The sequence below is a fragment of the Sphaeramia orbicularis genome, chromosome 17 (assembly GCF_902148855.1).
Source record: "Sphaeramia orbicularis chromosome 17, fSphaOr1.1, whole genome shotgun sequence".
NCBI lineage: Eukaryota > Metazoa > Chordata > Actinopteri > Kurtiformes > Apogonidae > Sphaeramia > Sphaeramia orbicularis.
In genome coordinates this window covers 34524532-34537119 of record NC_043973.1, presented here as the reverse complement: position 1 = coordinate 34537119, position 12588 = coordinate 34524532, and the positions used below count along the sequence as shown (strand labels likewise).

Genomic DNA, 12588 nt, shown 5'->3' with positions numbered 1-12588 from the left:
CCATACACTGTAATTCAGATCATTACTGTAACTTTACTGTTCTTGATAAAGCTGATCTGCAGTAACATGTTTGAGTGTAAATCAATTGTTATTTGTTAGACAAGGAGGTTTTTTTTTGCATATTATCTCCATGAAGTGAGTAATTACTAGCATTAGAATATGTTAAAATGTGAGAAGACATCAGATTAGCAGCATTAAAAATGTTTTTATTTCATTGTTTTCATATCACTTTCTGATATTGGGTTTTAAACACATTTCTTTACTTCAAAAATTAAATGCATGGATATTTTTGTAACTCCATAGAAAAAAAAACCTCAATCGCATTGTTTTTTTCATGGCTAAACACTGAAGAAAAAATCTTGACTAAGGTTCTCATAATTCGTGCATGAAAGGGTTAAATATTTAGGTGTTACACTTGACCCCAATCTAAGCTTTAAAAAGCACAGTAAAAAGATGACAAAAATAATCAAATTTAACTGTGCCAACTTCAGATCTATCATAAACTCACTGTCCACTGAAGCGTCACACATGGATCTAAATGCACTGATAGCTCCACATGTTCTCTACTGTATAACCAGTTGGTCTCAGGTTTGTAAATCTGCCCTGAGACCTCTAGAATCATTGTATAAATATTCTCTCAAGATCCATGACAAGAAAAGGTGAGCATTCCATCACTGCTCAATTTTGTCCAAATAGAAGATCTTAAGCTTCAAAAATGTCATCATGTCTACAAATGTGTGTCTGTTGTTTAAGGTTATCCATAATTCTGCTGCTCCTCCCTTCAAAAGGTTTATTTCTCTGAGTTCTGGAAAAACATCTCCAATTACTCGATCAACAACATGCGGCGAGTGCAGGATTCAGAGACAAAATTCACCGTTCTCATGTGTGTCCATGTGAGAGTGGATCACATGACCAACAGAACTATGAACGGTTACAAACTATTACACATTCACACACATGGTGAAAAAACAGCTGCTGTCAAACCAAACCTGTAGATCTAATGGAATGTGATGTAAACATGTTTAGAGTGTGTGACAGACTGCAGTGGGACAGAAGAGGGAATGGATGGATGGAAGGAATATTTTATACAGATGGAGTTAGAAATATGCATTTTTACTGTCCTTTAATGTTTTGTTTTTATTAATATCTGTTTTTTACTGATATACAGATGGAGTTAAAAATCTGCTTTTTTTTTTTTTTTTACTGTTTTTTACTGTTTTAGTTTTGTTAATATCTGTTTTTTAATGATATACAGATGGAGTTAAAATATGCTTTTTTTTTACTGTTTTTTAATGTTTTAGTTTTTATTAATGTCTGTTTTTAATGATATACAGATGGAGTTAAAAATATGCTTTTTTTTAACTGTTTTTTACTGTTTTAGTTTTTGTTAATATCTGTTTTTTAATGATATACAGATGGAGTTAAAAATATGCTTTTTTTTTAACTGTTTTTTAATGTTTTAGTTTTTATTATGTCTGTTTTTTAATGATATACAGATGGAGTTATAAATATGCATTTTTTTACTGTTTTTACTGTTTTAGTTTTTATTAATATCTGTTTTTTCAATGATATACAGATGGAGTTATAATATGCATTTTTTACTGTTCTTTAATGTTTTAGTTTTTCCTAATGTTTGTTTTTTTAATGATATACAGATGGAGTTATAAATATGCTTTTTTTTTTACTGTTGTTAATGTTTTAGTTTTTATATCTGTTTTTTCAATGACATACAGATGGAGTTATAAATATGCTTTTTTTTACTGTTGTTAATGTTTTAGTTTTTATTAATATCTGTTTTTTCAATGATATACAGATGGAGTTATAAATATGCATTTTTACTGTTCTTTAATGTTTTAGTTTTTCCTAATGTTTGTTTTTTTAACGATATACAGATTGAGTTATAAATATGCATTTTTTTTTTACTGTTTTAATTTTTATTAATGTCTGTTTTTTTAATGATACCATCAGCCTGCCCAGGGACTACAGGTGGAAATTAGCACTAGTGCTAGAACCCGGAACACTACATCTGTCCTTTTTAAGGTTAATGTATATTGTGCATTGTCCCTGTCTAAATAAATAAATAAAATAAAAATGAAAATGTCTAGGGTTGCCAGAAATTTGTGGTGTTAAAATGGGGTCATGAGCAGAAAAAGGTTGGGAACCACATATTGAAAGGTTATTATATCAAAACAAATGTGTTGATGTTTCTGTTTTCTGCTGCTTGTTTCGTCTCCTTCTCCCTCCCCTTTAAGGATACAGTTGACCTCTCCCTGCAGCTCATGACAAACACCTATCTTCAGTTATGATCATCATCTCCTCCTCAGCAGATACACCTCCTAATCATTCTGTTCTGTGCACATCTCTACACTCCTTGTTGTCCTAAACTCCTGCTTGCTACTTTTGGATGGTGACTTGTGTTTTCTGGACTCGGCTACTGCCTCCGCTTCTCCTCGGCCACGGCTAATCGTAATCCTCATTTCATGGACAATAAACCTGTAAAGTCCAGTCCATCTCTTGGCGTCTACTTTCAGGATCCGTTTCTAAATTACGAGAATTGGAGCCTTAACAGAAAAAATTGAAGAAAAGGGACATTTTCAGCAATAATATTACATGACGCTGTTTCCATGTTCAATATGGAGCCACTGAACTTCATATCTGATACTACTGGGAGGATGAGAACTACATTTTACCTTAATTATTTCAATGTATTGATATGACTGATGGTTTAAAGGTTATTAAACATTTCAGATCAGTAAATGCTTTTGGCCTTTCCTCCTTCATGGTCCCACCTGACAGTGAACAGCTGAACTAAGTCTTCATCATTTCATGTTTGGTGAGGGACTATAACCAGAATGTGTTTTTAGAGCCAATTCTGAGTTTATTAACCTGTAAATGAGGGGTTTTGGTTCCACGAACTTTAAACTTACTCTATGAATCTAACCTTTTCACAGTACCATTTCCTTACATTTCTGTGCATCTCTTCCCTCCTGTTCTCTGATTGGCTGCTTCATTCCCTATTCATACGATGATATGACAGGGTAAACAAAGTGTGGATCTATGGTAATAGAATAATATTTACTTATTTAATTTTAACTTATTAACTGAAATATTAAACTTTCTGCAAAACTTAATTGTGCCTTGTGTCTTTTATATGCATGTTTTGTTTTGTTTTTCGAGAGTATCCTTTTTTGAGGCAATGACAAAGGTCTCTTATCATATCTTATCTCATCTAATCTTATCTTATTTTCTTATTTAGCCACTTTAAACAACAGACCCCACTGACATTCTCTTCCTTCTCATATCTGTCGCCACATTTGTCGTCATGTCCACCACAACTAAGTGTATTTGTGATATGTCTGCTTTTCTGTATGGTTTTCTTTTCTATTCTTTTCTATCTTCTGGAACAAATAAAGTCTAAGTTACCTTATCTTATTTTATCTTATCTTACCTTATTATCTTATCTTAGTTTATCTTATCTTACTTTATCTTACCTTACTTTATCTTATCTTATCTCATCTTATCTAATGTTATCTTATCTCATCTCATCTTACCTTATCTAATGTTATCTTATCTTACTTAACTTATTTAGCCACTTTAACCTTTTCATGTACAGAGGTCACTACAGTGGACAGTTCTTCTCCAGCTGTTCTCTTGTATATTCATGGGTTTTATTGTTTTAGTTCCATATCAGCCAACACAGTGGACACTTATGCACCATCCTATACAGTGCATTTCATACCGTTACTGTAACTCTGCTGTTCTTGATAAACCTGATCTGCACTAACATGTTTTGGAGTAAATCAACAAACAAAACAGGGTTTTTTTGCATATTATCTCCATGAAATGAATAATAACTAGTATTAGAGTATGTTAAAATGTGGGAAAACATCTGATTAGCAGCATTAAAAATGTTTTTATTGCATACTTTTCCATATCACTTTCTGATATTAGGTTTTAAATACATGTTTCTTTGCTTGAAAAGTTAAATGCATGAGGTCCAGCTGAGTGGACAGTTTTGTAACTCCTTAAAAAAAAAAACCTAACCTAAATTGCATGTTTTTTTCATGACTAAAGAGCAATAAAGAAACTCACTAAATCAAATAGTGAGATGGTCCAGTCGCCTGATTGGTCAGTCCCAGTCTTGTCCCGCCTCCCTGTACACTAAACAGGTACAGAGGATGGCTTCATCAGTTCTTAACAGTGACTCCCATCCTTTACAAGGTGAATTTCAGCTCCTTTCCTCTGGACGGAGGTTCTTAGTCCCAGGTGCAGGACACAGCGTTATAAAAAAGCTTTGTTCCTGTCGCCGTCACTGAGCTCAATAAGAAATAGTGACATTGCACTTTACTAACTTATTTAGTTATTTATTCCATTTCTTTGCTCTATTTATTATTATTGTGACTTCAAATTTTAATTTTTTTTTTTATGTTCTTATTCTGGTTTTTATCCCAGATTGTTTTTATTTTATCTTTTCTGGTTTTTATTGTGTTTTATTGCATCTTGTTTTATTTATTTGATCTTATTTATTTTATTCTTTTACTTATCCATGCTGCTATACAGATGAATGGTGGAACACTGAGCACTTTTTGTCCTGTCTTTTTGTCCTGTCTTTTTGTCCTGTCTTTTTGTCCTGTCTGTAGGCGTGATCAAGTGCCTGTCTTGAATGTTCAATGTATGTGTTGTTGTAACGCCAAGGCAATCACCTAGTCTGCAAAACAAATCTACCTACGGGTATAAATAAAGTAACCTTGACCTTGACCTTAAAAACACACAAATATTGTGACCAAGGTTCTCATAATTGCATGAAAGGGTTAAACAACAGACCCCACTGACATTCTCTTTCTCTCATATCTGTCGCCGCATTTGTCGTCATGTCCGCCACAACTAAGTGTATTTGTGATATGTCTGCCTTTTCTGTATGGTTTTCTTTTCTATTCTTTTCTATCTTCTGGGACAAATAAAATCTAGGTTATTTTATCTTATCTAATGTTATCTTATTTTATCTTATCTTTTCCAGCAGAGATCAAAATGTGGCGGTCGTTCTAATGTGCAGATTTCGTGACCATTCTTTCATGTCCATAAATACATTCTTAACTGCATCATTTATTCCACTCCTCATTAACATTAGCCAGTAAATAGACTTTATAATGAACTGTTGTGTGGGCCTCTGACTGAATTAAGCTTCTTTTTTAATATTCTTTTAATATATTCTCCCTCTTACTTTACCAGTGTCTGACTTCTGTATGTTTATATATATTGTTCCATCAGTTACCCCCCTGGACAGGAGCTTTGTCATGGTGGAATCCGGTATTTCCCTGGACATGTCTTATGTGAGAATAATATAAGTTTTCACCCAGACATCCTCTCACTACAGTGTATACTGGGTGGCATCAGCAGCTATTACACAAAAAGAAAATATCCTGCTTGAATGCTTTAAGCCATTTTAATAAAAGGAGTTTCAGCATGTTTCATCTGGTCTCAGACATGTTTTGTACCTGGGGGAGAACTTGTAGACAGAAGCCAGCCGTTTCCTGACCCCAGACAGAGCCATCGCAAGCCTGGTCTCGACCCAGTGGTAGGTATGTTGACCTGCCTAAAGTACACATGACAAGAAAACATGAATATGCTTTTGAGTGTTTGTGTAAATGCACATTAATAAACTGGAATCTGAATAATCAGGATACAAGGGTCAAGACTGACTTCAATAGTTTCTGCATTACGCTCATAAAAACGTATTCATTATTGTTTTCATTTGTTATACTACATACCTGCTTCTCAATAAAAAAATATGTGGAAGGCGGGTTTATCCTCTGTGTAAAGCTGTTGAGAACTACATGTAGTTTTATCCTCCTCAGACCCAGGAAATGTCAACAAAGTACAAGCTTTTTTGTTTTTTATTAAATCAGTGCCTATATTGGAAACATCATGATGCAGCAGTTTTTTCAGATGCAGTTTTTAACATTTTTATGGAACATCCTTTGTGATAGACAGTTTTCTTTTTTTTTTGTATAAAGTTGTAAACTCTTGTCTACAAATGTGGACAGAAAAGCCATAACTGGGTCTGAGGAGGTTAAAGTCATATTTGAACATGAATCACCTTCAGTTATTTATCTTTTATTGTCTTAAAAGCCTGATTAAAAATCTGATTTATTATTCAGATCTCTTTTTTTTGGGGGGGGGGGGGGGTTGTTGTGTTGTCACATATTATCAGATTCCAGTCTGAACTGTTCATCTTCCTGAACTGAATTGAATCATGAAACCACTGGAGTTACAAGTGTTCACATCATTCCCTTCAGTAAAAATATTAATACAATTAACACAATGCACAATGGAAAACTGTGCATTCACTTTATTTTAAGATAAAATATGTCAAAAGACTGTATAATGTTCTAAATTTGCAGCAAGGAAAAATATTCTCTTGCAGTGGGTCAGTGACAAGATTCCTTCTATCTGTGGTTGGCGTAAAATAATTTTGAACTGATCCCTCTAGAATATCTGACCAATATCATACATAACAGTGCAGATCAGTTCTACAGAGTGTGGCGTCCATTTTTGGACTATATTGGACCAGACCTCTCTTCTACCCTATTAAAAGGACTGTTGTGAACTTCAGTTATATTTATAAATGTGACTCGTACATTGTAAGTCTGACCTACCACCTTCTGTATCAAGCTCTGTTTTGTGTTTTATTTCTTATGTAAGAGCTGTCGTGTATGTTTTGTTTTGTGTCGTCTTTAGAAGACACTGTTTTGTTGAATGGGAAACCAAAAACTGCAATAAAAACAATGAAAAAAAAAAAAAAGATAAAAATGGTATCATCAGTATTCATTATGTAGCAAAACAGAAAAATCTGTGAACCCTTTGAAAAAAAATGGTTTTCTTTGTAAAATGTGATCTAATTTGCATCGAAGTCACAGGTGCAGACAAATGCAATATTCTTCACCTAATACCAAACAAATACTTATAATATTTCATGTCTTTTCATTGTCTTAATATTGAATTGTTTGGGAAACACACGCAGCATTATGTATGGCCTTAAAAAACGGGAACATGAGAACATCATCCCCAGAGGAGAATGGTGGAGGGTGTGTTGCAATTTTAGACCATTTCACTCCTTCAGGGCCTGGACTACTTTCCATCATCAAAAAGAAAATTAATTCCCAAGTTTATCCACATACACAACAGGATAATGTCAGGGTGTGTCTACTAACTCAAGCTCAGTAGAAGCTCAGTTAATGCAACACGACAATGACACTAAACATCAAACAGAATGGCTTCAGAAAAACATAATCCACCTTTTGGAGAGGCCCAGCCAGAGCCCAGACCTGAATCCAGTACAGATGCACACCAGACATCCTACAAGTATGGATGAGCTGAAACAGTTCTGGAATGAGGAATAGTCAAAAACTCCTCCAGAATGTTGTGCATGTCTACTTTAAGCGTTTGGTTGATGTTATTGATGCCAAAGGAGGATCAGCCTGTCAGTCAATCATCTCCTGAACCACTTTATCCTCACTAGGGTCACGGGGGGGGTATCCCAGCTACTTATGGGCGAAGGAGAGACACCCTGGAGTTACCAATTCATCACAGGGCTGACACATAGAGACGAACAACCAATCACATTCTCACTTATGGGCAGTTAAGTTTAACCTATCAGTGCATGTCTTTGGAGGGAGGAAGCCGAGAGAACCCACGCAGACATGAGGAGAACATGCAAACTCCACACAGAAAGGTCCTGGTTGAAATCAAACCCAGGACCTGCTTACTGTGAGGTGACAGCGCTATCCAACCAGTTAAAGGTGGGGTGTAGAAGCCAGTAATGTAATAACAGCTTATAACATAATAACGGTTGATAATGTAATAAATTTGCTACTTTTAAAATGTAATAGGCCAATAACATAATATCTGGCCAATAACATAATATAGACCTGAACCGATAATGTGATAACTTCTGGTCAATAACGTTATAACTTATTGGCTGGTTATTACGTTATTGTCCTGGTAAAAAAAAATTCTTTGCAAATGTAATAACTGAGCCAATAACGTAATAAGTTATAACATTATTGGCCAAAAGTTATTACGTGATTGGTCCAGGACTTTTATTACGTTATTGGCCTATTACATTCTAAAAATAGCAAATTTATTACATTATCGGCCGTTATTACGTTATTGGTTGTTATTAGATTATTGGCTTCAACAGGGCGCGAGATGTTTTCCTGGAGCATTTTTTACTATATTCCTTAAAATCCCATTCACATCCCAATTACAACTAATTAATTAAAAGCTCTAACACATAAATAAAAAAATGTAGTTGTGATAGGTTGTAGTAACATTATCTGCCTTATACAGGATTGCAGCGATTCAGATTATTACAGATTAAGATGTAAAAACAAAATAGCTAAAATGTTTGCAATAAATATTAATTCATATTAATTCACATAAGTCTTAAAACAACAGGAATATAGTTAAAATGTTCATGTTACAATAATATCTTTGCCATTTCAGATAAGGTAATCTCATCCACTGAGCATGCCTGAAACGATCTGGGGTTGATTAGTTGTGTCTTTATTCACCTCTAGAGGGCTGGCGCCGTTTCTCCTCATTGCATTAAAGTGCACACTGAGGAAAACAACGGTGAATCACTCGTGTGATTCTATCTCCCCTGTTTTCAGGTAATTGTGGTCAACTGTGATTATAATGTGAAATGTACTTTGTTGAAGCATAAAACCGTTTGTTTGTTATAGTTTTTGCAATGCTAAAATAAGTTTTATTGTTGTTAACTGTGGCTGAACGTTGTCATGCAGTGTGTTGTGGGTGCACGCCGCCATCTTCTGTCTGTGCACGTTTGTGGCGCCAATATGTGGGGCTGGAGCTGCATAGGTTTTGACGTTGTATTACGTAGCCGTGGTTTTATTTGTTGTATGTCACTGTTGGCATTGCATTAAAGTGCACACTGAGGAAAACAACGGTAAATCACTCGTGTGATTCTATCTCCCCTGTTTTCAGGGGTACAACAGTCACCTGTGGAACGGACAGGACTGAAAAAACACTATCCAATCATTTTCAGCACCCAATTGAAATGATTGAACGGTGATATGTCTATCAAACTCAACTGTCATTTGCCCCCCCCCGCATGTATCGTGCATTCTCAGAGGCTTGGAGCACTGGTACAGGAAACAAAGCCAGAGCCAGAGCTTGGATATATTAGCTGTATTAGGATGGAAAGTTCACCAGCAAACTGTTTAGTCACTAACATAAACCACTAGGAAATGTAACGTTAGTCAGATAGGTCTGAACTGGGGCTGTTCTGGAAGAGAGGGAGGGGGTGGGGGTGGGTGGAGGAGACTGAAGGAGGTATGCATGGAGCCGCAAGCCAGAGCCGAAGCCTCAGCTTCAGCCTCAGCCAAGGTCGGACCTGGAGCTGGAGCTGGGGCTGGGGCCAGGGTCGGACCTGGAGGTGGGGCCAGGTTTGGGGCCGGTGAATTGATGCTGTGCAGCACTGTGAACCCTCGGGTACAAGCATTGTGCGTGCCAGTTCTCTGGAGGTGTGGCTTCAGAGGGACGTCTGAAGAAAGGGGTTTGGACTTTTGAACTGAGTATTTTCAAAATGCAGCTGCTGGAACCGTTTTTCTAAGATCTCAGACCCCACCTTTAAGTCAATTAAGTACCAGGGTCACTGGTGCTTCACAGACAGAAGGTCCTGGGTTCGATTCCAACACCAGTCCATGGGGGTGGGACATTTCTGCGTGGAATTTGCGTGTTCTCCCCGTGTCTGTGTGGGTTCTCTCTGGTACTCAGGCTCCTCCCATCATCCAAACACATGCTCTGATAGGTTAATTAGTTAATCTAAATCGCCCATAGGTGTGAATGTGACAGTGGTTGTTTGTCTCTATATGTTCAGTCTGTGATGAACTGGTCACTTGTCCAGGGTGAACCCTGCTTTCACCCATAAGTAGCTGGGATAGGCTCCGCCCCCTTGACCCTAGTGAGGATAAAGTGGGTTCAGCAAATGAATGAATGAAAGAAATCCAAGGGTTCACTTACTTTTTATAGCAACACTATGAATGTTTAATAACTTTGCTCGATAAAGACATGACATATTCTAATTCCTTGTGTGGCATTCAGTTAAAAAGCTCAGATTAAATCACATTGATGTTATGATCAATTCCTGTTGAAAAGTAGGACATTTCAAAGGGTTCACATACTTTTTCTTGCCACTGTATATGATTTTTTTGGACACATTTTACTGCTTCATTCATGCGCAAGCTATATTCTAGCTACTTTTTCCCTCTTGAGTGACTTGCTCCGGTGCAGAGTCATGATCATCTCCATTTAAAGTGATGTAAAAGTTGCATGAATTCTATCTGGACCATCTAAACTTACGTCACAATGAGAAAGATCAGATCTGTTTCTGATTCAGGACCATGTATGGAAGTGGTGTGGATCAGACATCAAATGATTTGTGCTGCACTTAACGTCATAGAAAAACCAATCACATATGAATGTAAAGATTAGATTTGAGCTACAGTGTGAGTGTCGGCTTTGTGATGAACTGGTAACATGTGCACAGTAAATCCTGCCTTTGACTAATGTGTGCTGAAATGGGCTCCCACTTCCCCGAAATCCTACACAGGCCTAAACGGTTATGGAATATCGCTGTCAAAAATATTGCAGTTGAGACCCATAACTCCTTATTCTCCGAGACTAAATGAATGAATAAAATTTTGCGACACATGTAAGAGAAATCTAGGATTCTCACAACATCCAAGGCGATGCTGAGTCCTGTAACACAAGCCTGAGCCAGAGGTCTCAGCTGTGGATTCTCCATTAAAGCCGGCAGTTCCTCCACCAGCCGCTCAGTCCACTGTGAGACCGCCTCCCTCCATAATGCCTCCAGCTTCTGGCCCTTCACGTCCTGGTACACACCTGCCAGAGTGGCCAAAGGTCCTGAGAATAAGCAGAGCAGCGTCAGTGTATGATTTAACAAGATGGTGAAATGTATGTGTGATCATATCATACATTCCTACACCGTCTGTGGACTGTATTTACTGTACAAATAAACCTGTAAAAACCTTAATGTCTATGTGTCCATATGTCTGTGTGTACAGTGGGTTAAAAAAGTATTTAGTCAGCCACTGATTGTTCCAGTTCTCCTACTTAGAAAGATGACAGAGATCTGTAATTTTCATCAGAGGTACACTTGAACACACAAAATGAGAAAAAAAAATTCAGGAAATCACATTGTAGGATGTTTAAAGAATTTATTTGTAAATTATGGTGGAAAACAAGTATTTGGTCACCCACAAACCACAGATTTGTGTCTGTCCCAGAGCTGGACCTTCTTTCAGAAGCTCTTTTGTCCTCCACTGGTTCCCTGTATTAATGGCACCTGTTTGAACTGGTTCTGTAGAACACACACCTGTTTGAACTGGTTCTCTGTAGAACACACACCTGTTGAACTGGTTCTCTGTAGAACACACACCTGTTTGAACTGGTTCTGTAGACACACCTGTTTGAACTGGTTCTCTGTAGAACACACACCTGTTTGAACTGGTTCTCTGTAGAACACACCTGTTTGAACTGGTTCTGTAGAACACACACCTGTTTGAACTGGTTCTGTAGAACACAACCTGTTTGAACTGGTTCTCTGTAGAACACACACCTGTTTGAACTGGTTCTGTAGAACACACACCTGTTTGAACTGGTTCTGTAGAACACACACCTGTTTGAACTGGTTCTCTGTAGAACACACACCTGTTTGAACTGGTTCTCTGTAGAACATACACTGTTTGAACTGGTTCTGTAGAACACACACCTGTTTGAACTGGTTCTGTAGAACACACACCTGTTTGAACTGGTTCTCTGTAGAACACACACCTGTTTGAACTGGTTCTGTAGAACACACACCTGTCCACAGCCTCAAACAGTCAGACTTAAACTCAACCATGGACCAGACCACAGAGCTGTCCAAGGACACCAGGAAGAAAACTGCAGACCTGCACCAGGGTGGAAGAGTCCATCTACAATAGACAAGCAGTTGGTGTGAAGAAATCAACTGTGGAGCAACTGGAAGAAAATGGAAGACATACAAGACACTGATAATCTGCCTGGATCTGGGGCCCCCCGAAGATCTAATCCCATGGGGTCAAAAGATCATGAGAACGTGAGCAAAAATCCCAGAAGTACACAGAGGGACCTGATGAAAGACCTGCAGGAGCTGGGACCAAAGTACCAAAGGCTCCCATCAGTACCACACTAGGCCCAGAGGGACTCCTGCTCCTGCAGCGCCAGGCGTGTTCCCCTGCTTAAGCCAGTCCATGTCCAGGCATGTCCATCTGAAGTTTGACACAGAGCAGATGGAGGATCCACAAGACTGGGAGAAGATCATGTGGTCAGGTGAAACCAAAAGAACTTTTTGGTAAAACTCAACTGGTTGTGTTTAGGAAGAATGCTGAGGTTCATCCCAGAACACCAGACCTACTGTGAAGCATGGGGGGAAACCTCCTGCTTTGGGGCTGTTTTTCTGCAAAGGGGACAGGACCACTGATCCATGTTCAGGGAAAATGAACGGGGCCATGTGTAACCGGT

General features: G+C 37.7%; 1 protein-coding gene across 1 annotated transcript in view; it reads right to left on the bottom strand.

The window, feature by feature from the left end:
• Positions 1–5458: 5458 nt before the first annotated feature.
• LOC115437391 (uncharacterized) overlaps positions 5459–12588 on the bottom strand; it is a 20879-nt gene continuing 13749 nt past the window's right edge. Inside the window, exons 5-6 of the mRNA XM_030160619.1 lie at positions 10760–10947; positions 5459–5593 (exon numbers count right to left, since the gene is read on the bottom strand). Of these exons, the coding sequence (XP_030016479.1) occupies positions 5459–5593; positions 10760–10947 (323 nt within the window). The remainder of the gene's footprint in view (positions 5594–10759; positions 10948–12588) is intronic.